Source organism: Exophiala xenobiotica, assembly GCF_000835505.1.
Source record: "Exophiala xenobiotica strain CBS 118157 unplaced genomic scaffold supercont1.4, whole genome shotgun sequence".
NCBI lineage: Eukaryota > Fungi > Ascomycota > Eurotiomycetes > Chaetothyriales > Herpotrichiellaceae > Exophiala > Exophiala xenobiotica.
In genome coordinates, this window is record NW_013562491.1 from 1519050 (window position 1) to 1538430 (window position 19381).

At 51.6% G+C, this 19381-nt stretch overlaps 9 protein-coding genes across 9 annotated transcripts; 5 read left to right on the forward strand and 4 right to left on the reverse strand.

The window, feature by feature from the left end:
• Nucleotides 1-27: 27 nt before the first annotated feature.
• On the reverse strand, nt 28-1782 carry PV05_06748 (uncharacterized protein). Its single transcript, XM_013459518.1, has 5 exons — nt 1554-1782; nt 1052-1472; nt 873-993; nt 770-819; nt 28-715 (listed from the first exon to the last, which is right to left on the reverse strand). The coding sequence occupies exons 1-5, from the start codon at nt 1663-1665 to the stop codon at nt 94-96; spliced, it is 1326 nt and encodes a 441-aa protein (XP_013314972.1). The 5' UTR covers nt 1666-1782; the 3' UTR covers nt 28-93.
• A 209-nt stretch (nt 1783-1991) lies between these two features.
• Nucleotides 1992-3803, forward strand: PV05_06749 (rRNA 2'-O-methyltransferase fibrillarin). The gene is made up of 4 exons (XM_013459519.1): nt 1992-2249; nt 2335-2456; nt 2511-3180; nt 3237-3803. The coding sequence occupies exons 1-4, from the start codon at nt 2132-2134 to the stop codon at nt 3293-3295; spliced, it is 969 nt and encodes a 322-aa protein (XP_013314973.1). The 5' UTR covers nt 1992-2131; the 3' UTR covers nt 3296-3803.
• PV05_06750 (uncharacterized protein) lies at nt 3702-5759 on the reverse strand. The gene is made up of 2 exons (XM_013459520.1): nt 4499-5759; nt 3702-4400 (listed from the first exon to the last, which is right to left on the reverse strand). The coding sequence occupies exons 1-2, from the start codon at nt 5643-5645 to the stop codon at nt 4384-4386; spliced, it is 1164 nt and encodes a 387-aa protein (XP_013314974.1). The 5' UTR covers nt 5646-5759; the 3' UTR covers nt 3702-4383.
• Nucleotides 5760-5795: 36 nt separating this feature from the next.
• On the reverse strand, nt 5796-7016 carry PV05_06751 (uncharacterized protein). Its single transcript, XM_013459521.1, has 3 exons — nt 6793-7016; nt 6338-6671; nt 5796-6272 (listed from the first exon to the last, which is right to left on the reverse strand). Exons 1-3 carry the CDS (start codon nt 6793-6795, stop codon nt 6241-6243), a joined length of 369 nt encoding a protein of 122 aa, XP_013314975.1. The 5' UTR covers nt 6796-7016; the 3' UTR covers nt 5796-6240.
• Nucleotides 7017-7522: 506 nt separating this feature from the next.
• On the forward strand, nt 7523-9571 carry PV05_06752 (uncharacterized protein; the record flags this gene model as incomplete). Its single annotated transcript, XM_013459522.1, has 1 exon — nt 7523-9571. One exon carries the CDS (start codon nt 7523-7525, stop codon nt 9569-9571), a length of 2049 nt encoding a protein of 682 aa, XP_013314976.1.
• Nucleotides 9572-9968: 397 nt separating this feature from the next.
• On the forward strand, nt 9969-11021 carry PV05_06753 (uncharacterized protein; the record flags this gene model as incomplete). Its single annotated transcript, XM_013459523.1, has 1 exon — nt 9969-11021. The coding sequence occupies one exon, from the start codon at nt 9969-9971 to the stop codon at nt 11019-11021; it is 1053 nt and encodes a 350-aa protein (XP_013314977.1).
• Nucleotides 11022-11405: 384 nt separating this feature from the next.
• Nucleotides 11406-13738, reverse strand: PV05_06754 (uncharacterized protein). Its single transcript, XM_013459524.1, has 5 exons — nt 13059-13738; nt 12220-13002; nt 12072-12161; nt 11924-11979; nt 11406-11853 (listed from the first exon to the last, which is right to left on the reverse strand). The coding sequence occupies exons 1-2, from the start codon at nt 13291-13293 to the stop codon at nt 12665-12667; spliced, it is 573 nt and encodes a 190-aa protein (XP_013314978.1). The 5' UTR covers nt 13294-13738; the 3' UTR covers nt 11406-11853; nt 11924-11979; nt 12072-12161; nt 12220-12664.
• Nucleotides 13739-13894: 156 nt separating this feature from the next.
• PV05_06755 (uncharacterized protein) lies at nt 13895-15518 on the forward strand. The gene is made up of 4 exons (XM_013459525.1): nt 13895-14277; nt 14336-14474; nt 14525-14633; nt 14682-15518. The coding sequence occupies exons 1-4, from the start codon at nt 14005-14007 to the stop codon at nt 15481-15483; spliced, it is 1323 nt and encodes a 440-aa protein (XP_013314979.1). The 5' UTR covers nt 13895-14004; the 3' UTR covers nt 15484-15518.
• A 203-nt stretch (nt 15519-15721) lies between these two features.
• PV05_06756 (uncharacterized protein) lies at nt 15722-18065 on the forward strand. Its single transcript, XM_013459526.1, has 3 exons — nt 15722-15772; nt 15820-15879; nt 15933-18065. The coding sequence occupies exons 1-3, from the start codon at nt 15770-15772 to the stop codon at nt 17559-17561; spliced, it is 1692 nt and encodes a 563-aa protein (XP_013314980.1). The 5' UTR covers nt 15722-15769; the 3' UTR covers nt 17562-18065.
• The last annotated feature ends 1316 nt before the right edge of the window (nt 18066-19381 follow it).

Genomic DNA, 19381 nt, shown 5'->3' on the forward strand with positions numbered 1-19381 from the left:
ATCAAAAGTGTCCGAAGTACCACAGATCTGGCGAGGGTAGGAAGAATGGGTCTCTGATATTTTTTTTCTCGATGTGCAACGCTCTGTTGGAGGCTACAAGTCGTCCTCTGCTAGTTCAGGATCGAGTAACCGCAACGAGAACTCCGAAGGATCTTCCGGACGTCGCTTATTCTTGTACAGCCAAACTTTCAAACGTGACACGATACTGCCCGATTGTTTCTCGTCCCTTTCTCTGGCCAAGCGGCTCCTTACAGCAGGCGCCAACCTCCTGATAATGAATATGACCAAGAAAGTGGTCGCCGCCAGGGAAAGGAGTAGAGCAATTATCACGATCCATGGGTTTATCCCTTTCAGACAGCACCCGTACATGGACATATATATCTCGACCGCAGTCCTCATAAGACTGCCTTTGGGCTTCTCGTCCGGCTGCAGCCCTTTGCGGAGCAGGTGCTTGAACTTGGGACCCGTAGGGCCATTGTTGTACTTTTTCAGCCCGAAGTATGGCACAGTTGATTGCCGTGGATCTTTGTCGGAGTATTGCTTGTCACCCCAGCCGCCAGTGAAGTGGAACCAGTCAGTCGGCGCGTTGCTGGGTTCTAGTGCAGTAAGGACATCTGTTGCAGCATTATAGGAGTAGATCCAGGCAGGCTGAACGGGGTCCCAGACGCGGCCTTTATTCGCAACATCAACGAGCGCCGAGTCATGAACGTGGCTCCTATTTTGTCGGTAAGCAACAGAAACTCGCTTGACCCAGTGTGCGGGAGCTCACCCTGCACTAGGATAGTTCGCATGTGAGCCTCGGGCACTGTAGACAACTGGCTGCGAAAGAGGTTAGCAGAGACCAAAAGACAGAATACGAGCAGCAAGCTGACCCTATCTCCTTGCTTTGATAGGCAAGTCGTGTCTTCCCATAGACAAACCTCACCACTTCCGTGCTGGCTGAACCACATACCATACGGCACTTCGTCTATGAATCGGATCATGTTATGTTCCCTCGAATATAGGCGTTAATAGACTCAAATAGAGGCCAAAGGTGGGTATGAAGGCTCACCAGTCTCCGACATGATTGCCATAATGATCACCGGGTTTACTGTTCGGTAAGAGCCTGTTCAAAGGTGGTAATACCTGAGTTATATCCGCGCCCTCGTCGTAGGAATAAAAGTAGAAATAGAAAGCATCAAGGATCGAGTCCGACTTGTTGATAAGCACGACGGCACATGCCGTAGAATTGTGTAAGGCGCCCGTAGCATCTGGCGTCTCTCCTCGCAGCCAGGCAGGATGAGACGTGACGTTCTCGATCGAGGTTAAAAAGATCTGTTTGCCATAGTCGTTTAGTGATGACAAGTTGTCCAGATCCAAGTCCGGAACGTCTGGTACGGGTTGGAACTTTTTGTACGGCGTCGTGTGTAGCACATGGCTCAATATGTCACTCGGCATAAAAGGATCATCGGAATGTAGCCAGATAATCGGGGCTGGACACAAAACACGATCAGCACCACAGGCATCGAATCATCTGAGGGACTTGGAATTGGCCGTTGTCAGGGTGTACCTACCGTTCTCCTTCACATAGCTTGGAACTTCTGAGCTCGCCGCAAAATGCAGAAAGTCAAGCAAGAATAAGACGGCGAATAGGTGTACATGCCGGAATACCTCCTGCACACCCATTACTGAAGTAGATCAATTGTCGGCTCGAGACACAGCAAGCGGTAGTCAAGCAACGACATGACCAAAGAAACGATCCTCATCAGAACGTGACAGCCATCGACCAAGCTCAAGTCCGAGCTGTCAGCACGTCTCCGTACAGATGAAATCCATTTCCAACCCCTTCCCGGGTGAGCCGGCATCCTGCAAGGCTGACAGCCAAACATTTTCAGGCCAATGGTATTGAGTCTTGGCTTACGAGGCTCTACCTAACCATTCTAGATCTAGCGCAATATTTTCTCCATTAAGCTCCAAATTTCAAAGAAAAAGTATCACCAGAATTTCGCAGTCTGCATATTACGACGACCACTTATTGTCGCTCATCCCATACAGCGTCTAACTCATACCTTATCACCTCTCATCCTTATCGGACTCCACGTCCTCCCATTCTTCGAAAACTCCAGCAGAATAACAGAGTCACATAACACAAATGGCGTTCGGAGGCCCGCCCCGAGGCCGCGGCGGTGGTAGAGGAGGTGCACCAAGAGGCGGCTCAAGAGGCGGCTTTGGCGGTGGCGGTCGCGGTGGCGGCTTTGGCGGTGGAAGAGGTGAGGTCCTGCTTTGACACGGAATCCTCGGGTGTCTTAAATGGAAACCGATCTGGACATGACTGACAAGCATTTCCCGTTGCAGGCGCACCACGAGGAGGTGGCAGAGGCGGTGGTCGAGGAGCACCCCGCGGTGGCCGAGGAGGCGATCGTGGTGGACGGGGCGGTGGCAGACCCGGCATCAAAGGAGGAGCGAGAGTCATCATTGTACGTTTCCATCCTACCTGGGGACTAAACTAAAGTACTAACTGCCCTGCGCAGGAACCTCACCGACACGCCGGCGTATTCGTTGCACGCGGCGGCAAAGAAGACCTCCTGGTGACCAAGAACCTCACGCCTGGCGAGTCCGTGTACGGCGAGAAGCGCATCTCCGTCGACGCACCATCCACGCCCGCTGTTGACGGCGAAGTCGCCCCGCAGCTCAAGGTAGAATACAGAGTATGGAATCCTTTCCGCTCGAAGCTGGCGGCCGGTATCCTCGGCGGTTTGGACGACATTTACATCAAGCCCGGCGCGAGTGTACTCTATCTGGGCGCTGCCTCAGGAACTTCTGTCTCGCACGTTGCCGATATTGTCGGTCCAACCGGACGTGTGTACGCTGTCGAGTTCTCCCACCGGTCTGGTCGTGACCTGATCACCATGGCGACGCACCGCACGAATGTCATCCCGATCATCGAGGACGCCAGACACCCGCTGCGATACCGCATGCTGGTCGGCATGGTGGATGTGATTTTCGCGGACGTTGCTCAGCCCGATCAAGCACGTATCGTGGGCCTTAATGCACATTTGTTCTTGAAAGCCGGTGGCGGCGTGCTGGTCAGTATCAAGGCCAATTGTATCGACTCGACGGCCAAGCCGGAGGTGGTATTTGCGTCCGAGGTCAAGAAGATGCGCGAAGAGCGGATTAAGCCAAAGGAGCAATTGACGCTTGGTATGTTCTCTTCTGGGCGTTGTTTCTCTGGGCAAATTCTAACGACTTGTTTACAGAGCCTTTCGAGCGTGATCACTGTATCGTGGCTGGTATCTACAACCACAGCGCTCAGTAGACGCCTCTTCTGCTGCGTTAAGTTCACCCGTCGACCACAACTGGTTTGCGCAAGTCTAATCTGCCTGTCCACCAAAGACAGCATGGTGATATGCTGCCCCAAGGAACATGTGAAGTCTGACGTGTAGCATCTTGGCCAACGAGATACCTGGTTCGATGAGGAATCACGTGGAAAATTCAGAGCTGGTGAAGCGGAAATGCTTCTGCAGTGCGAGCGGATGGAGTGCAATGATGATTATTGGAGCTATGCTGAGCCTGAGAATTTGTAGGCATATGGTCTTTGCGTACGGTCGGCGTTCTCGGCGTGATGAAGCTACGGATCATGGGGGGCAATGGATAGTCGTCGGGCCGGCTTCTGTCGACTGACCGTCAACATGTACACCTTGGTTTGTGTAAGAGACATTTTCAAAACGGGGCAATGGAATCAACTTCAGTGGATCTGTGCTATCTTTCCGTGAAACAGAAGAGAGAATGAGTTTCTGACGGTGATGTGGAAGCGAGTATTTTTGCACCCATGTTGCTCACATTAGCTTATTAGAGCTTTTCAAGCCCACCACCTCCGTCTACCTGAAAAGGTTCTTGATCACCAGCGATCACCCTTGCAGGATGCCCTTCGTACATCGACGGTCCATATGTGCTTGGTTTCTCGCAGACCCCCTGCTTCTCCATCACCCGGGGTGTTGCGATCCCCCTAGAAGCCACAGAAATCTCTCGCGAGAGTGTCCTCTTGCGCTGATAACGCTGGTACTGGTCTGGATGAAAGCCTCGATTTTCGATCCGATCATGCTATGAAAATGCTCACTGGTCCCTCCATCATGCAATGTCCCCGATCTATTGTCTGGTACATTAATTCATCGGCGCAGGAGTGGTAGCGGATGGTCACGCAGTTTGACGCGATCCTGAAGGCTCGAGCAGACCCTGATTTCTTGACGACCATCCTCGCTCGAGTCTGTCCCGAAAAGAAATGAGATCAGAGACTCTCTGCAGCCGCCTCCGTGGGTAGTTTGGGATGGAAAGGACAGGCAGACGCGATTCTCGCACAAGGCAGAAGGCGCTTTGAAATGAAAGAAGGTTCCTCGAGTATCATATCTAGACCTTGACAAAGCCTGGAGTAGAATGTTAGCCTGCTTCTGCAGAATTCGACACCTCATTCTTGGTGGAATGGCATCTCCGAAGGAGAGAAAGTGATCCAGAGCACACTTACTTGCGTCAATCTGCTTGACCTGCGGCAGAGCAAGTCGCACTTTATTCCTGTACACAGCCGGACCCGTCAATTGCAGAGGATTCATTTCGAAGTACACGGTTTCCAGATTCTCTTTGTCGGCCAGCTCTCGTTCGACCTCTCGAAAATCAGCCAATTTATTGCTGCTGGCCCACAGCTCCTCGAGCCCCTTCAGATGTCCTATATTCTCGAGATGCGAGATCTGATTGCTCGAGATATCTAGAACGCGTAGTTTTGTATTGTTCGCCAATGCAGACGGTGTGATCTCAGTGATGCCATTGTGCGAGACATATAGCTCCTCCAGGTTCGTCAGATTTTCGAGGCCACTGATTGATGTCAAACGATTTGACTTGATGTCCAAGAGTCGCAGATTCGTGAGAGGGGATAGGTTCTTTATCTCGGTGATCTTGTTCTTTCCAAGCCATAGTTCTTGTAGTTGTTTGAGAGGCTCCAGATTCTCGATTTCCCGGATTCTGTTCGCACCCAGTTCAATCATCGTCAGATTCTCCAGGCCCTCGAGATTCTCAATCTTGGATATCCGATTCTGAACGAAGAACAGGTGCGTCAATTTGTGCAGATGCTTGACACTCTTGATGTGTTTGATCTTGTTGAAACTCAGGTCCAGACTCGTCAGGTTTTTCAAGGCTTCCAGCCCTTTAATGTGACTTATCAGATTGTCGTAGAGATCCAACTCCTCCAAGGTCTCCCCGAGATGCTCTGGTAGTGATATAGATGTGATTGCATTCTGACGTAGGCATATTCTTTTGACTTTTGTGAAGCGTTCGAGTTTGAGCGCAGGGATGGAGGAGATGCGGCAGTGAATGAGGTCAATGTCTTCGGAATCTAGAGGATAGTCGTCCAAGAGATCTTCGTCCGCTTCGATCTGTTCAACTGGAGGGGCGTCAGGGTCAGAGTACTCGGGGTCGGAAAGGGCTTCTGGGTTGTCGAGAACTGCGTGTCGTGGAGGCATACGCAGTTTTCCGTCCCACCCATTGCTGTTGACCAGAGGCGCGGAGTGGTGTTCGTGGGAGGAATTTGAGGGAGGTAGTTCTATTTGTGCATGAGGATGTTCTTGTTCATCTTCGTGGCCGTCAAGCTGGGTGTTGTCTTTGGGCGCCTGTTCTGCCATGACGTGGGGAAGTAAGATGCCTACGAACAAGGACTTCGAGTGCGTCGGTCTCTGCTTCTAACCTCTGACCTTCAAAAGAATATGTGCCGAACGGCAGGGTGAAGATTGCGGGAGAGGTCAGCTTAGCATTTCAAGTTGGAGGATGGGGATGTTGGAGTTATGCTACACAAAAGATTGGCCACGCGATCATGTCGAAAGATGGTGAGATCTTCACTTGCAAAGGTACGAAGTACATTCCCAATGCTACGGTCCCTCTACCCAAACCCTGGTCCTTCACTTGGCATTCAGGATGATGCAGATTGTTGCACTGCGGAAAGGTTCTCGCGAACAAGAGCAAGAGTGAGTCGAGCTTTGCGGTGTCCGAGCATGCACTCTTTCAAGGCTTATTCAGGTGTCCCCCTGCAGTCTCGTCTTGAAGCCTCCGAGTCATCACGGGCTGATATGCAATTGTCGAGTGCTCATGTCGGGCCCTGGAAATCTAGGATAGCCCTGTTGCTTCAATCGCAACCACTTATTGGTATTATACAAGATATGCCTGCGACCACGCTTTTGTTTTTCCCATGCAATAGTCCACCTGTAAGTTCGCCCAAGAAGTCTAAGAGAATCTCTTTGTGACCTTTGCAATGACTGATGAAGGATCAGTTTACGTTCCAAGGTAGAATCGGCATCCTGAAAGTTGGCATGGTACTTACGATGCAGAGCTACGACGCTGAAAATGAATCCTAAGCTCAGGAAAAGAATGACCATAGGATCGACCTTCAGACCAGGACTCTCGTCGGTGTATAGTCTTAGCATAGTCCCTGAAGAACCTCCTGCACCGGCTGCACGTGTTGAGGCTGGTCGAGCATTCTTGACGGATTCTTTGTGATCGGCAGCTGCGCGTCGACGGATGGCAGAGCGAGGGCCACCGGGAGGTGAGCCAGCGCGTGCGATGGAGGACGACCCGCTGGATTTGGCGGCAGAAGGAGTAGAGTCGGGCCCGGAATCAGGACCAGAGGTCAGAGGAGAGGAAGGTCTAGGAGAAGCCTGAGGACGAGTTCGTTAGTATTAGTGTCGCTTCGCATATTTTGACTAGCCATGAGGCCGACAACGAAGCAGTACTCTAAAACAAAACACAAGATTTGCTGCAAGCGAAGAAGACTCGTACCATGGCTGCTCAACTTCGACTGCGGACTGCGATCGTTTGCAGGAACTTCGGGGGAACGGACGGCGCTCCAACGGCCACAACGTATCTGATGGCCGACAGGAAATGCGAGGCAAAACAATATGGGACGATGCACCGCGAGAGTGAGTTACAGAGGAGAGGGTCTTGAGTTGTAACTGGTGATGGAAGGTGGATGTGGACACTTCTACGAAATGCGATCAATTCTGGGGAAATTCGCAACTGGTGCCAGTTGGTGCCAGTTGGTGCCAGCCTTGCAGTACCACCGTGGCTAAGCACCCCTGAACTTCTTGGCATGCCATCCCTATCATTCATTTATCGTCACCTACACGTTCATTACTCCTGGAAGATCGTTGTCGTCTGGGCCATCAGGGTTATCAATGTCCATGTCCAGCTCGTACCCTACTAGGAAGATGCTGACTAACCGCTCTCTGGTTGTCCATGCTTCAAATCTGTGTCTTCCCACGTGCTGATCAGGCTCTCGTTGATGGCCAACCACGGTCCATTTGGCCCATTATGCCCAAACCACACCCAGTGATAGGTCCAATGCCTTCCTCAGGGTCACTTCTCGGCCTCGCCAGCAACTCTCATGTCATAATGCCTAGATCCCAATATCACGAGCTGGTCAATCAATATGGAGTCTTGTACACTGGAGAACGAGCCAAGACGCAACATCAATACGCCCACTATTCTTTCTCAGTCATAATACAGCACAATGGAGTGGCAGACCGCCAGCAAATCCGAGACCCCTGAGCAGCAGCAGTATGAGAAGGAAATACTCCATGCACATTACCCCAAAGAGCGCGTCGAGCATGATGTTCGACACCTAGCCGATCATGTCGAGCCCAACAAGGATGAAGCGACTGGCAACACGTCAGACCATGGCTCCCGTTCTCGTATCAGCGACAAGTTCAAGTCCTTCTGGGATAATACTGTTGTTCCAGCATTCCCAGAGGCTATAGGCGACGTCTCAATTATCAAGTCTGCTCTGAAGGTCGAAGCCATGATCACGAAAGATCTTAGGGACGCGACCAAACATCCAGAGGTCGAGAAAGTGGGGTCCGTGAGAAGAGGCTTCGAGCTGTCGCCGGAAGAAATGACATTTCGTGAATCCAGAAAGCACAAAGCCAGAGATGCATTCTGTCGATACATTGAGCTTGACCCGTCGGAGGTGCACGTCGACGATGTACCCGTCGTTGCATTTGGTGGCTCGGGGGGAGGGTACAGAGCAATGCTGGGTATGCTGGGGTACTGCCAAGGCATGAAGCAGTCGGGCCTGTGGGATCTACTAACCTACGTGAGTGGTGTCAGTGGTAGTTGCTGGAGCCTAGCTGCATACTACACTTGGGCAGATGCCAGTATGGAAAGGGTGATCGACCATTGCAAGAGCAGACTGAGTCCATACCACCCTCTGTCGCCGGAAGCCATCAGAAACGTCTTGCATTCGCCTGGAGGCCCAACGAAAACCCTCGGCCCAATCGTACAGAAACATCGCTCTGGCCTACATACAGTGGCAATGGATCTCTACTCAGTATTTACTACTGGTCACCTGTTTTTGCCAAATGATCCAAGTATGAACCCTGCGGGAATGCATACGAAGAAAGAGGTGGCAGGCTATCATGACCAATGGTACAAGTGGACGTCAGCTAAGAGATATATCGAAGATGGAAGTGAGCCTCTGCCGATTCTGACGGCCATCCGGCACGAGAGGCCATGGAAAGACTGGGTAGATAAGGAACACCCATTCAGGGATGCAGACCCGCACACAAAAGAGCAAGAGGAGGCCGAAGATGCATGGTTCAACTGGTTCGAGATTTCACCCATCGAAGTTGGATGTGACGAACTCGAGGCTTTCGTGCCGACCTGGGCATTTGGCAGACCTTTCGAGCACGGCCAAGATGTCATGCACCTTCCTGAACAGTCTCTTGCATTGCTGCTTGGGCTGTGTACGAGTGCGCCTGCGGGACCGTTGACATCCTACCTTGCCACCATAAAGAGAATGCTCCCTCCCACCTTCATAGGCAATTCCATCCGGGACATGGCTAAGGGCGTTTCCAGGTTGTGGGGACCAAAGGGGACTGAAGAGTTCCAAGCACATCATCCTCTCCATGCCGTCAATGAACACAATTTCATGTACCACTTGACGAATTCCAACGACAGCAACCAAGCGTCACCGCCAATTGAGAACTCGCCGCGTATTCACTTGATTGACTCTGGCATGGACAACAATTGTCCCACATACGTCATGTTACACCCTCGTCGATACATCGATGTGGTGATAAACATGGACGCATCAAGTGATGTGTTGAAAGACAGTTTCCAGGAGCGCGTGGACCAGATCGCCAGCCGTAGGAGCTTGAAATTCACCAAAAGACATCCAGAGCTGAAACAGGACCCGAACCGCAGCAAGCCAGACCAGTTCAAAGGCTTATATGCGCAGATCTTCGATGGCAAGGTCCTTCTCGACAGACCAAAGGAGGTCGTCGACTCATACGGTCATACGGTCACAAATCCTCCTGCGCCTCCATGCCTCCACGAGTCGACCATGATATATATGCCGCTTCTGCCGAATGATGGCGCCGTGCAAGACTTCGATCCTTCGACTGCTAAATTTTCTGGATCGTACAATCTTGTTTGGACTCCTGAGCAGGTCGAGATGCTTATCAAGGTCTGCCTAGCAAACTTCGCGGCCAGTGAAGATACCATCAAGACCGTTCTGCGGGAAGCCTGGCTGAAGAAGAGGACCCAAAGAGAGGAAAACTGACCACTCCATACCTTCCTGAGCTGGATGTCAGCCGTAGACCGTCTAAGGAAGCATCAATATTGACCGTCACCCAACTTTAGAGAACACCTGATTTCAATTGAGGCTTACAGTCGATAATTGGCTGCTCATTTCGACCAGGTGCATTCACTTAGAATGCCTAAGTCAATGCGGCTGAGGGCCCCGATGCTACCCTCCTAACTTACAGCTGACTCCCTGCTGACCCGCAGTATATATATGTACTTCACTACATCGTCACTGCCTCTGGAAAACAAGTCGAGGATGCCACCTATCTTGGATCTCTTTCACAAATCTCCTGTCTAGGATGTATCTTGTCAACTCCTTTATTAAGACAGGACAGCAGTGGTTTTCTTCTCCAGACGACTCTGAAACGATCAACATGGGCGCCGCTAAGATCATGCAAGCGATCACCTCGGCTACTGCTATACTGGGCACCGCGACCCCTGCACTGGGCAGCTTAGTAGTTGACACAGCACCCAACAAACCACAACCTTACGTCCTTCCCAACCTGAAAGGTGCCGCCGTGGACTTCGGAGGCCTCATTATTCGAACCCTTGTTCCCAACGTCACTTCATCCGGCAGTCTTTCGATCGTCAGCGTCAACTCTGGCCCAGCACCTCTCAACCTCATCCACTACCACAAAGAAGTAGAGGCATTCTACGCTCTCAAGGGTGGTGTTCAAGTCTTCCATAATTCTGACCAAGGTCGTCAGGTCCAAGCCAACGATTTTGTCTTTCTCGCCCCAGGCAACAACCATACTTACCGCCCAAATGATCTCGATTTCCAACTAAGTCTGTGCATGGCCCCCGGTGGGATCGATGAATTCTTTGCAGCCGCCGGCACCCCGTATAACTCTGTCTCGCCGTATGACCCTGAAGATCAATCTCAGCTGAACGTCACCAAGGTGTTGGGCTTGATGCCGAAGTACAATATAGCACCTCAGCCATACAACACTATCAATCTGGATTGGGTCAATGGTACTACAGCGGATGGCTTGGATACCTGGCATGTCGCCGACCAAACTCTACCAAGCGATGCTTCTAAGCCATATTTTATCTCCAGCAATCGCGGACCGAAGTATTTGCACCGAAGCTCAGGCAAGATAATTGCTCAGCTCGCTTCCACGAACCAAACCGGCAACAAGCTCAGCATTGCGACTATCGCTATGAAGCCGTGCAAGAAAACACGACCGATCAAGTTCAACGTGGATCAAGCCTTGCAGGTCACAGAGGGTCAACTGCACATTGAGATCAACAAAGAAACAGCACAAATGATATTCGGCGACCTGATTTTCATCCCCAGAGGAACATACTTCACTTATTGGTCCACGGTCGGCTTCACCAAGTTAATCAATTGGTCGGCAGGTCCAGGACTATCAGACAGCCTCATCCAGGCTTCAGAGCAATGGGATCACGCGGTTTGGCCCGCATGATGGCCTTGGTGGCACGGCGAGTATGCAATTCTGTCTAGGTTTTCGCATCCACTGCTCTCCTGTAAATATCTTAGATTCTTCGGGCGGCTGTCATCGATGAGTGATTGATCTCTGAATTACGATGCAACACAGGGAATTGCGAAAGGCTCCCCATCGAAACACTGCCTTATTCCACAACACCTCCCGCACCCGGAGCTGATACAAACAGCTAATGAGTAGCGTCGTACAAACAGTCCCGAAGGCGGCTTCGGTCTCCGTCAAGCAGACTACACCAGTTATGAAGGTCCGAGTTGATGGCAGTCGCTACAGGGATGCTTTCGGTCCTTCAATCAAATAAGACATAGAAATAGAGAGCGAAGCAAGTATGGGCTTTGACAAGAACTGGCCTTTTTGAGAACAGTCAAAAGATTGCCGTTGCCTTCATATTTCCTATTCACCTTCCACTCCCGATAGCCGTTCATCCCTTCTGCTGAGACCAGCGCATCGGATGTCACGTCCACCTAGCCCCTATAGCTTAGCAATCCGTCTTGATGGACGTAAGACTGCTGCTCCCGGGCGCGCTTTCCTCTCGTACCGACCTCGACTCCACCCAAGTCCTTCAGCTCTTCGATCCCTCGGCTCGACTGGGCCACCCACAAATCGCTGCTGAAGACCGTCAGAATAATCAACTCGACCTCATTGATATTCACTCCGTTCAGGCGTATTCTGGCAAACATAGCTGCCAAACAAGCTGTTGAGTCCTAGCTCGCACAGGTCAGGATTTCCTGGATACGAGAGTTGAACATGTCCGCCATCGCTAGTTGTCCACACAGGTTCATTGCAATGATCGTCGCTGATAGTGACTTTAAGCATGATATCTCGGATGGAGAAGATATGCCGGCGTTCCCACGGCGTTGACGTACCTGAAGAATACACAATACGTCCCTTCATCGGGGCCTATCGAGGCGATGGAATGATTCTATCACGCCAGCAAGGTCAGCATTTCGCGATGTGCGGTCTTGAACTGCATGAAGCTGCTTGAACGCCCTGGTCCAGGTAGTGGGTACTTACCCATTTGCCAGTTAACTCGATGCATATGTTTGATGGTAACACGTCATGTGCACAGGCTCCTCGGAAACCCGTCTCGAGGCAATAAAATAGCTGGCAACATCAGTATCAATCTGTAGCGAGTGAATGATTTTCGGCAGGTCAGACATACGCCGCAGGTGTCTTCCAGAGTTGGTACCGGGTTGCAGGTACCTGCAACACAAAGGGTTGCCGCGAGTAATGCAGCAAGTCCGCAAACACTTATCATTCTGTGCGTCCATACTGGCAGGGCGGCCCATGCGGACAATCAGGGGCTGCAATTAATTTGTACAATGCATTTGCTGCAAGGCTCGTTTGTGCACCCAGCGGTTTGCAACACTTCCCCGCAGATGGACAACATTCCAATTCCATCGAGCCGTTGTCGTTCCCGACATTGCCAGTGATACTCGCCCACATCATCCCTGACAAATTTTCGCGAGCGGTTTAGGCAAATCTGAATGTTGAGGACGTTCTTGTTTCAGTCTCGGAAGCGAGCAAACAGCCGGTTCCAGCCCTGACATGGAACGAAAATTCGTTGAGAGGCCGTCTCTTGATGCCCAAGCCTCTCACATCACCCATCAGAACCTGGCAGAATAGTCCTCAAGGGACGTTGATTGCGTCGACCCCAGGCCACCGCCAGCATCGGACCGAATTTCAGTCTCGTCTTGATTGATGAGATTGCCGCCAAATATTTTGTCTATCCGCTTATCCCTGTCCCAGACGATTTCCTGCCCGCCAGTCTCGATGGTCCGCTTGAAATATTTGATACGATGCTGAGGAATCCATTCTTCCTCAGTGAAGTCGGAGATCCAATGGGCGGCCGGTATTTCCTTGATGCCGCTGAAGCGTTCCAGATAACCAATGGTGTGGCTCGAAAGATCGAGCGCTCGATCCCATCGGAGGCGGTCAAGGACGTCTGAAGAGCTTCAATGGCCTGCCCTATGTCTGTAGCAGGAGGACGGGACAACTTACCTTGAGCTGACCTCATCTTGGGCGTGGTTGTCGCACCCACCGGCACTAGGGTGCTCATTTTGTCCCGTCGCCGTTGTTTGGTATAACGCTCGAGCTCCTGATTTCGTCGCGCTTGGTCTTTTTCCTCCTGTAAATTCTCCTCGCCTATTTCCCGGAGATGGTTCTCTGCAATACTTCTCAATCGACATATCGTATCCGACAGGGCAGCAGATCCTGGGGAGGATGGTTGCGCCATGGGAAATGCTAACAATGCCGATTTTGGATGGGTTTTCTGTGGACATAATTCGACATCGTGAAGGGTTGTCTTATTTTAATCCAACGCGGCTCCATGGGGTACGGCTTGTAGCATGGGCGGCGGCTGATCTCACAGCCTACTTCGAATGACTCACCGTCGAGCCAGGCTTCGTCCTTGGTCTAGATTGCGGTTTTGAAATTGCGAAGTGAAGTGCTATCCATTGGGGCGAAGACACAGGGTCCTGGGAGGAATAGGCTTGCTTCACTTGGAGTCATCATTTTCGGAATGTTGTAGCGTCCAGGCTGTTGGTGAGTCATGCCCTCGATTACTAGGTAGTCTGCAAGCACGCGCCGATGAGTGAGTAGAATCACCGTGACAGCCATCCACAATCGCTGTCGCAGGCCTTCAGCGTCATTTCGCCGTATTGATGAAGCGCATTGTCACCTGCGCCTAAAGAGATTGTATCTATTCATAGAGCAGCATGAGGATGGCAAGGATGCTGCCGAGGAGGACGGCTTCATGCTTTGCACTATTGCATCACCGTACACAGTATCCTAGGCGAACATGACGCCGACCTCGGCCACGAACATCAGGGATTACCTTGCCTTCCCACGCGTCTTTTGTTGCCCAGTACCTAGATGGAGGCTTGAGAGAAGGATGTAGCGGCAGGAAAGACATTGTTGCTTTTTGTAAGAAGAGGCCGGCGCGAGGATGGTGCTGAGCCTGGGTCTGAGAAGTGTGCATCGTAAGGTGCATGGGTCAGGAAGGCCACCGAGCCTCCTTCGGTCGAGGGCGTTGTCTCACTTTCGAGTAACTGAGCATATACCCCCGACGCAACATACAAGGCATTGGCCGAGGGGCACTGAAGTTGGCTACGAGAATGCCTTGAAGCTTGCCGTCAAGCAATATGTGCCTTTGACCAATCTAGACCCTCAACCTGGCGATGTTACTTTTGTTGCAGCACATGCCAATGGCTTCCCCAAGGTTGGTATTCCGTACGCTCAATGCATATCCTTGGACGTATCTAAACCGGGACATCTAGGAGATGTACGAGCCTATGTTCGACGACCTGTTCGAGAAGTTGAGTCGCCTTGGCCGGAGAATCCGTGCCGTCTGGATTGCGGATATCGCTCATCAGGGCCAGAGCGGTATCCTCAATGAAGACGCTCTGGGCAATGATCGTACGTCTGGCATCGAGTATATTTGTGATTCTTAATCACTGATGGAATAGCGAATTGGTGGGATTTTGCACGGGATCTCCTCTTCTTGATCAACCAGAAGCAACAGGAGATGCCTCAGCCACTCGTTGGGATTGGCCATAGTATGGGCGGGTCACAGCTGTATGACCACCCTCTGTGATGGCAGTGGCAAGGCTGACAGGCTCACAGGGCTCAACTTGCACTGCTACATCCTCAACTACTGCAGGCTCTTATCTTGATTGACCCTGTCATTCAGACCGAGAATCCCAGCAAGACATTTGCCAAAGCATCGACGTATCGACGTGACCTCTGGCCTTCGCGAGAGAACGCCGCTCAGAATTTTGCTTGCAGTAAGTTCTACCAGGCATGGGACCCTCGGGTGCTTGCGCAATGGGTCCAATATGGCCTGAGAGATCTACCAACCGCGCTCTATCCTGACCGTGGAACTGGGGAGGAACCTCCAGTGACGTTGGCGACGCCTAAAGCTCAAGAGGTCTTTTCATACTTGAGGCCAAAGTATTATGGCTTTTGTGGCATCGAGCCTACACGGGACCGCAGTGTTTATGGAGATATGCATCCAGATGACGTCGAGGAAGACTATCCATTCTACCGGCCTGAACCTGCAGAGATATTCCGCCGGCTGCCAGAATTGAAAGCGCCGGTGCTATACATCTTTGGGAAATCCTCCGAACTTGCAACGCCCGAACTACGGAGGAAGAAAATCGAAAACACTGGAATTGGGATTGGGGGAAGTGGTGGAAAAGACGAGGGTCGAGTACAAGAGATGATCCTCGATTGTGGTCATTTGGTACCGATGGAAAGAGTCACGGAATGTGCAGATGCGGCTGCTTCATTTGCCAGCGCAGAAGTGTCTCGTTGGGAGGAAATGACCGGGAAATGGCAACGGCGTTGGCTTGAGAAGCCCAGGAGGGAGCGAGTGGGCATTGATGACCAATGGCGGGAAATGATAGCGCCAAAGGCACAAAGATAGACTTCAAGCGCAGAACTTGCAATCCAATGTACTGGCATTCAATGCAACGGAATCCTTAGAATGATATGTTGTATCTCAATAACATGACAGACGTGATTGAAGAGTGACCACCGAGTAGCCAAGATGTGAATTGCAGGCAGCCATAAACGGAAAGTCAGCCGAGAGATCACGTGATTCTGAAATTGCAGTTGACGACAATCTGCGCGACTTTAGTAAATTTCTCCGTCACAGCATCCAACATCCTCGAAACGCGGTTTGTGTACGGTCGAGCAACGCGTAGGTCATCATGGTGAGTAGTCCATATCGCAAGCAAACATGCATCTCTCACACCTCTAGGTCTACAACTGGGAACCGCACAAAGATGCATTGTACAAACTCTACATCGAAGAGCGCAAGGTATGTTGGATGTTTTCTGCCTTCTTCATCTGGTCCTCACTAACGCATAACAGTCGCTCGAGGAAATCATGCAGTACATGCGTGACACCACGAACTTCGCTCCTTCGAAGCGTGCCTTCCAAACTCAGTTCAAGCGTTGGGGATTTCCCTCGAAGCGAAAGCCTGCTCACCGTGATGAAGACTTGGTGGAACGCGTGAGGCAATTATGGGAAGCCAACTACAGCCAAAGAAACATGCTTGCTGTGCTTCATGCAGAAGGCCACGATATCAAGGAGCGGGAGTTGATGAGATTGCGTGCCAAACACCGCTGGTTGATGCGCATACCCAACGGTGCTAAGCAGACACCTGCCGATGAAGAGGAGGCTTCACTCGAGGCACAATTGATCCGGGCTGCTCAAGAAGAGGGTGCACTCATTGAATCGGCTCCGCCACCTCAACCTGGTACTGCTGACGAACCACCTGAGGAGTTTGTTCAAAAACAAAAGGAGAGACTCGAACAACTCAAGGCGATCAGTGACGAGAGACGTCAGAAGAAGAAGCGTCGTCGCAGAACCAAAGGGTACGCCGGACTCCCAGCCGACCCTCCCGGCCCACCTCGATTTCCCTCCGAGACCACGCTCGAGGAAAGCAGAGAGATACTGTCTCTCAGCACGAAGCAGTATCGCGCAATCCGTGATCAGTTCCAGGCTATGTGCGAAGCTGAGGGACTTCTTCAGAAGACTGTGGCCGGAGCCGAGAAGTGGCACGCCATCAAAACTCGACTGATCAGTGAGAACGATCTCCTGCAGGCCAGATTCTATACTGCTTCTGCGGATCCTCAAGAAACCCAGACAAAAGAGCTCGCGTTGGATGTTATTTGCACAGATGTGACGAAACGTCTTCGAACCATGGGCCGTCGCCTGACCATCCTCGAGTCGAAAAATGTTCTCGGCCTGAATCCCGAGCAGAGTCGACAGATCCGTAGTGGCTTCTACGACATCCTGTTGGCAGAGCACTACACCAGTAAGATTGAAATGGGACCCGACAAATGGCAGGAACTCAAGGACCGCTGGATCGCCACTACTCCTTTGTTGCAGCAGATACTGGCCCCCGGCGAGGAAGATCCCGAGCACGAGAAGAAGAAGGCTGCTCTAGAGCTGCTGTGCCGCGATGTGATGAAACGGGTCCGAGACGATCGAGCAAAGAAGAACGGCACCTTCAGGCAGAAGCCCGCCCAGTCTTCAACTCGGCCCGAAATCGAGGAGACCGGTCAGGCTACTACAGACGGCGCCTACGCACCCTTGCAGCCAGTCAATCCGTACAGTGAAGTCTCAAATCCAGTACAGAATACTGATTTATCGGATCTTCAAATCGACCCCAATCTGCTGCAAGCCGCCGATGATGGAGCTCCACCGATCTCTGCCATGACACCTGTTTATATCCGTCCACATCCGAAGTCGACCTTGTACAGCAATACCAAGATGTGGCTAGGTTCGTTGTCCGCTCGTACAGTGCAAGAACTCCAGGCGATCCTCGCGATTAAATATCCGAATGCCAAACCTGCTCGCATTGATGGGATTGAGAAAGATGCTGCCGGCAATGAGATATCCTACCTGATTGAAGAAGACGACGAGCTCGACGCTTATCTTGATCATGTTCAGGGCCGCAAGGCGACATTTGTTGTCTTACTGCAGAACGCTTGATCACTCACGTCTTGAATGGCTTCATGCTGAATAGTCCACGGGAGAATCACTTGACACTGTGGCTTCGAAGGATGTGGTGTCCATCGCTATGGCGTTCTATGGCTTATCAATGGTGAGAGGTGGATTGGGAGGCGTAATGGAGATACCCCTGGAGCTCATGTGCTCGCTTCTTTTTCGGTCATTCTGGAGTGGCAAGCGTCGCCGAAGAGCATGTTTACGAAGCGTGCGATTATGATCAAGCATCGTTACCGCCCATGACAAGATGAAGGCAGCTCTGCTGTGCGTAACTGACAATGGACAAGTTGTGAAGGCACGGTTGCCGCTCAATTTCTGTTCAGTCCGAGGGACACCACGAACAATTATCCACCACGCTGGCATTATCTCACAGCAATGTACGAAGTATGGATATGGATTCATCGTAGCAGGCAAAAAAGCCGTCACGACAGCCTAATCGCTGTCGATCTGACTTGCCACCTAAAACTCTCTGGCACACCAGACTTGGCGACGTAGATACTATCGAACCAGCTCGCCAGTAAGGTCGTTCTTCCCAAGAAGGCCACTCCCAACTACCCAAGGTGTCATTGTCACTGACAGCCCATTGTGCACGGAGCAATCTCCCCTGAAGTACTGGTGATTCCACAGTAAAGCCTTCTACATAGTAGCCTACAGGCTCACTAGGCCGTGGTTCGAGACTGCCACATTCGAGTCTTTCACACACTGAGGTTTTCTGCTGCGAATGGATCCGTGGGCCCAAATAACGACTACAAGGCTCACGCTCAATACTAGTTAGCCCCTTTATGGCCAGAGAAGAGCAGCCCAGAAATGTGATCTCCACGATGAATACCAGGTAGCCATGATGAGTCCAAAAATGACATATGGAGTATTCACTACGCCATTCGAAGGGCACTGGTGGGTGACTGGTGCTTCTTGCGCACGGATTTTTGAAGACCAAGTGTTCTACAGCCAGTTGTTCCTCGCACGGGCAGCGAATTGCCTTCAACAGGATCCATGTGTCCTCCCTACGGTGTACAAACAAAGGTCAATGCGCTTCGTTTCGTAGTCAATTTGAACGTCCATCATCAGTTCACTTTGAGGGTAACTCAGTGAGCCCTATCTTGAGCCCAGGATCGGTCCTGATGCCGGAGGATGCCTGACTATCTGATTAAGCCCACCATTCCGACGGCCCAGTTCACATGTGGGGTTCATCATGGGCTCATGGGCTCTTGGGCTTCACCAGCTGGGCCTCTTTGCTTGGCTTTGGGGCCGTCAGGGCACCTCCAGTCACCTCGTCAGCACGAAACTGATGCCTGAAAATGGCCAGGCGAATCCCCCCTCCAACGCTGACCGGTCTGGACTCCAGTCCGAAGGTTCAGATGTACTAGTAAGATGCTTTCTCTCTTTCCACATGCCATGTCCCCAGCATCTGTTTGGACTGACGAGAACACTGACGGCGCTGGAGGGCCACATGAGATCCTTTTACAATGGATGATGAAGACGACCATGCGGCATGCACTCATCTCAGAGCAGGACCCGGCAAGGTTACGCGATTGTACAGTAAAAACGCGCTTCAGGAGCCCCCTGGATCTCAGTTTCAGCCCAGTGTGGCGCTCCATGGACTTGGATCCTTCTTTGTCTGCTTGCCCACTTCGGGGCCTGAAACGGAGCCACTCGCCTACATTGCTACAAGCTACAGGCTACAGCCATCGATATCGGCACAAGTGCATCGCTAATCTTTGCTTGCGAAGCCTGGTGAGCCCTTGCTTTTGCTTACTGGCCCGTCTCCAATTCGGCATCACAGCAGGGATCACACAAATCTCTTT

Excerpts from the sequence above, each read along its gene's own strand:
- PV05_06748 (XM_013459518.1), bottom strand. The coding sequence starts at position 1,665 with ATGGGTGTGCAGGAGGTATTCCGGCATGTACACCTATTCGCCGTCTTA. Across the intron at positions 994-1,051 it reads GGCAATCATGTCGGAGACTG|GGAACATAACATGATCCGAT; the intron begins GTGAGCCTTCAT and ends CCTATATTCGAG. Across the intron at positions 820-872 it reads TATCAAAGCAAGGAGATAGG|CCAGTTGTCTACAGTGCCCG; the intron begins GTCAGCTTGCTG and ends CCTCTTTCGCAG.
- PV05_06749 (XM_013459519.1), top strand. The coding sequence starts at position 2,132 with ATGGCGTTCGGAGGCCCGCCCCGAGGCCGCGGCGGTGGTAGAGGAGGT. Across the intron at positions 2,457-2,510 it reads GAGGAGCGAGAGTCATCATT|GAACCTCACCGACACGCCGG; the intron begins GTACGTTTCCAT and ends TGCCCTGCGCAG. Across the intron at positions 3,181-3,236 it reads AAAGGAGCAATTGACGCTTG|AGCCTTTCGAGCGTGATCAC; the intron begins GTATGTTCTCTT and ends ACTTGTTTACAG.
- PV05_06750 (XM_013459520.1), bottom strand. The coding sequence starts at position 5,645 with ATGGCAGAACAGGCGCCCAAAGACAACACCCAGCTTGACGGCCACGAA.
- PV05_06751 (XM_013459521.1), bottom strand. Across the intron at positions 6,273-6,337 it reads CAGCGTCGTAGCTCTGCATC|TCATTGCAAAGGTCACAAAG; the intron begins GTAAGTACCATG and ends ATCCTTCATCAG.
- PV05_06754 (XM_013459524.1), bottom strand. The coding sequence starts at position 13,293 with ATGGCGCAACCATCCTCCCCAGGATCTGCTGCCCTGTCGGATACGATA. Across the intron at positions 13,003-13,058 it reads CAAGATGAGGTCAGCTCAAG|ACGTCCTTGACCGCCTCCGA; the intron begins GTAAGTTGTCCC and ends GAAGCTCTTCAG.
- PV05_06755 (XM_013459525.1), top strand. The coding sequence starts at position 14,005 with ATGGTGCTGAGCCTGGGTCTGAGAAGTGTGCATCGTAAGGTGCATGGG. Across the intron at positions 14,278-14,335 it reads ATGCCAATGGCTTCCCCAAG|GAGATGTACGAGCCTATGTT; the intron begins GTTGGTATTCCG and ends CGGGACATCTAG. Across the intron at positions 14,634-14,681 it reads AGTATGGGCGGGTCACAGCT|GGCTCAACTTGCACTGCTAC; the intron begins GTATGACCACCC and ends ACAGGCTCACAG.
- PV05_06756 (XM_013459526.1), top strand. Across the intron at positions 15,880-15,932 it reads TCTACATCGAAGAGCGCAAG|TCGCTCGAGGAAATCATGCA; the intron begins GTATGTTGGATG and ends AACGCATAACAG.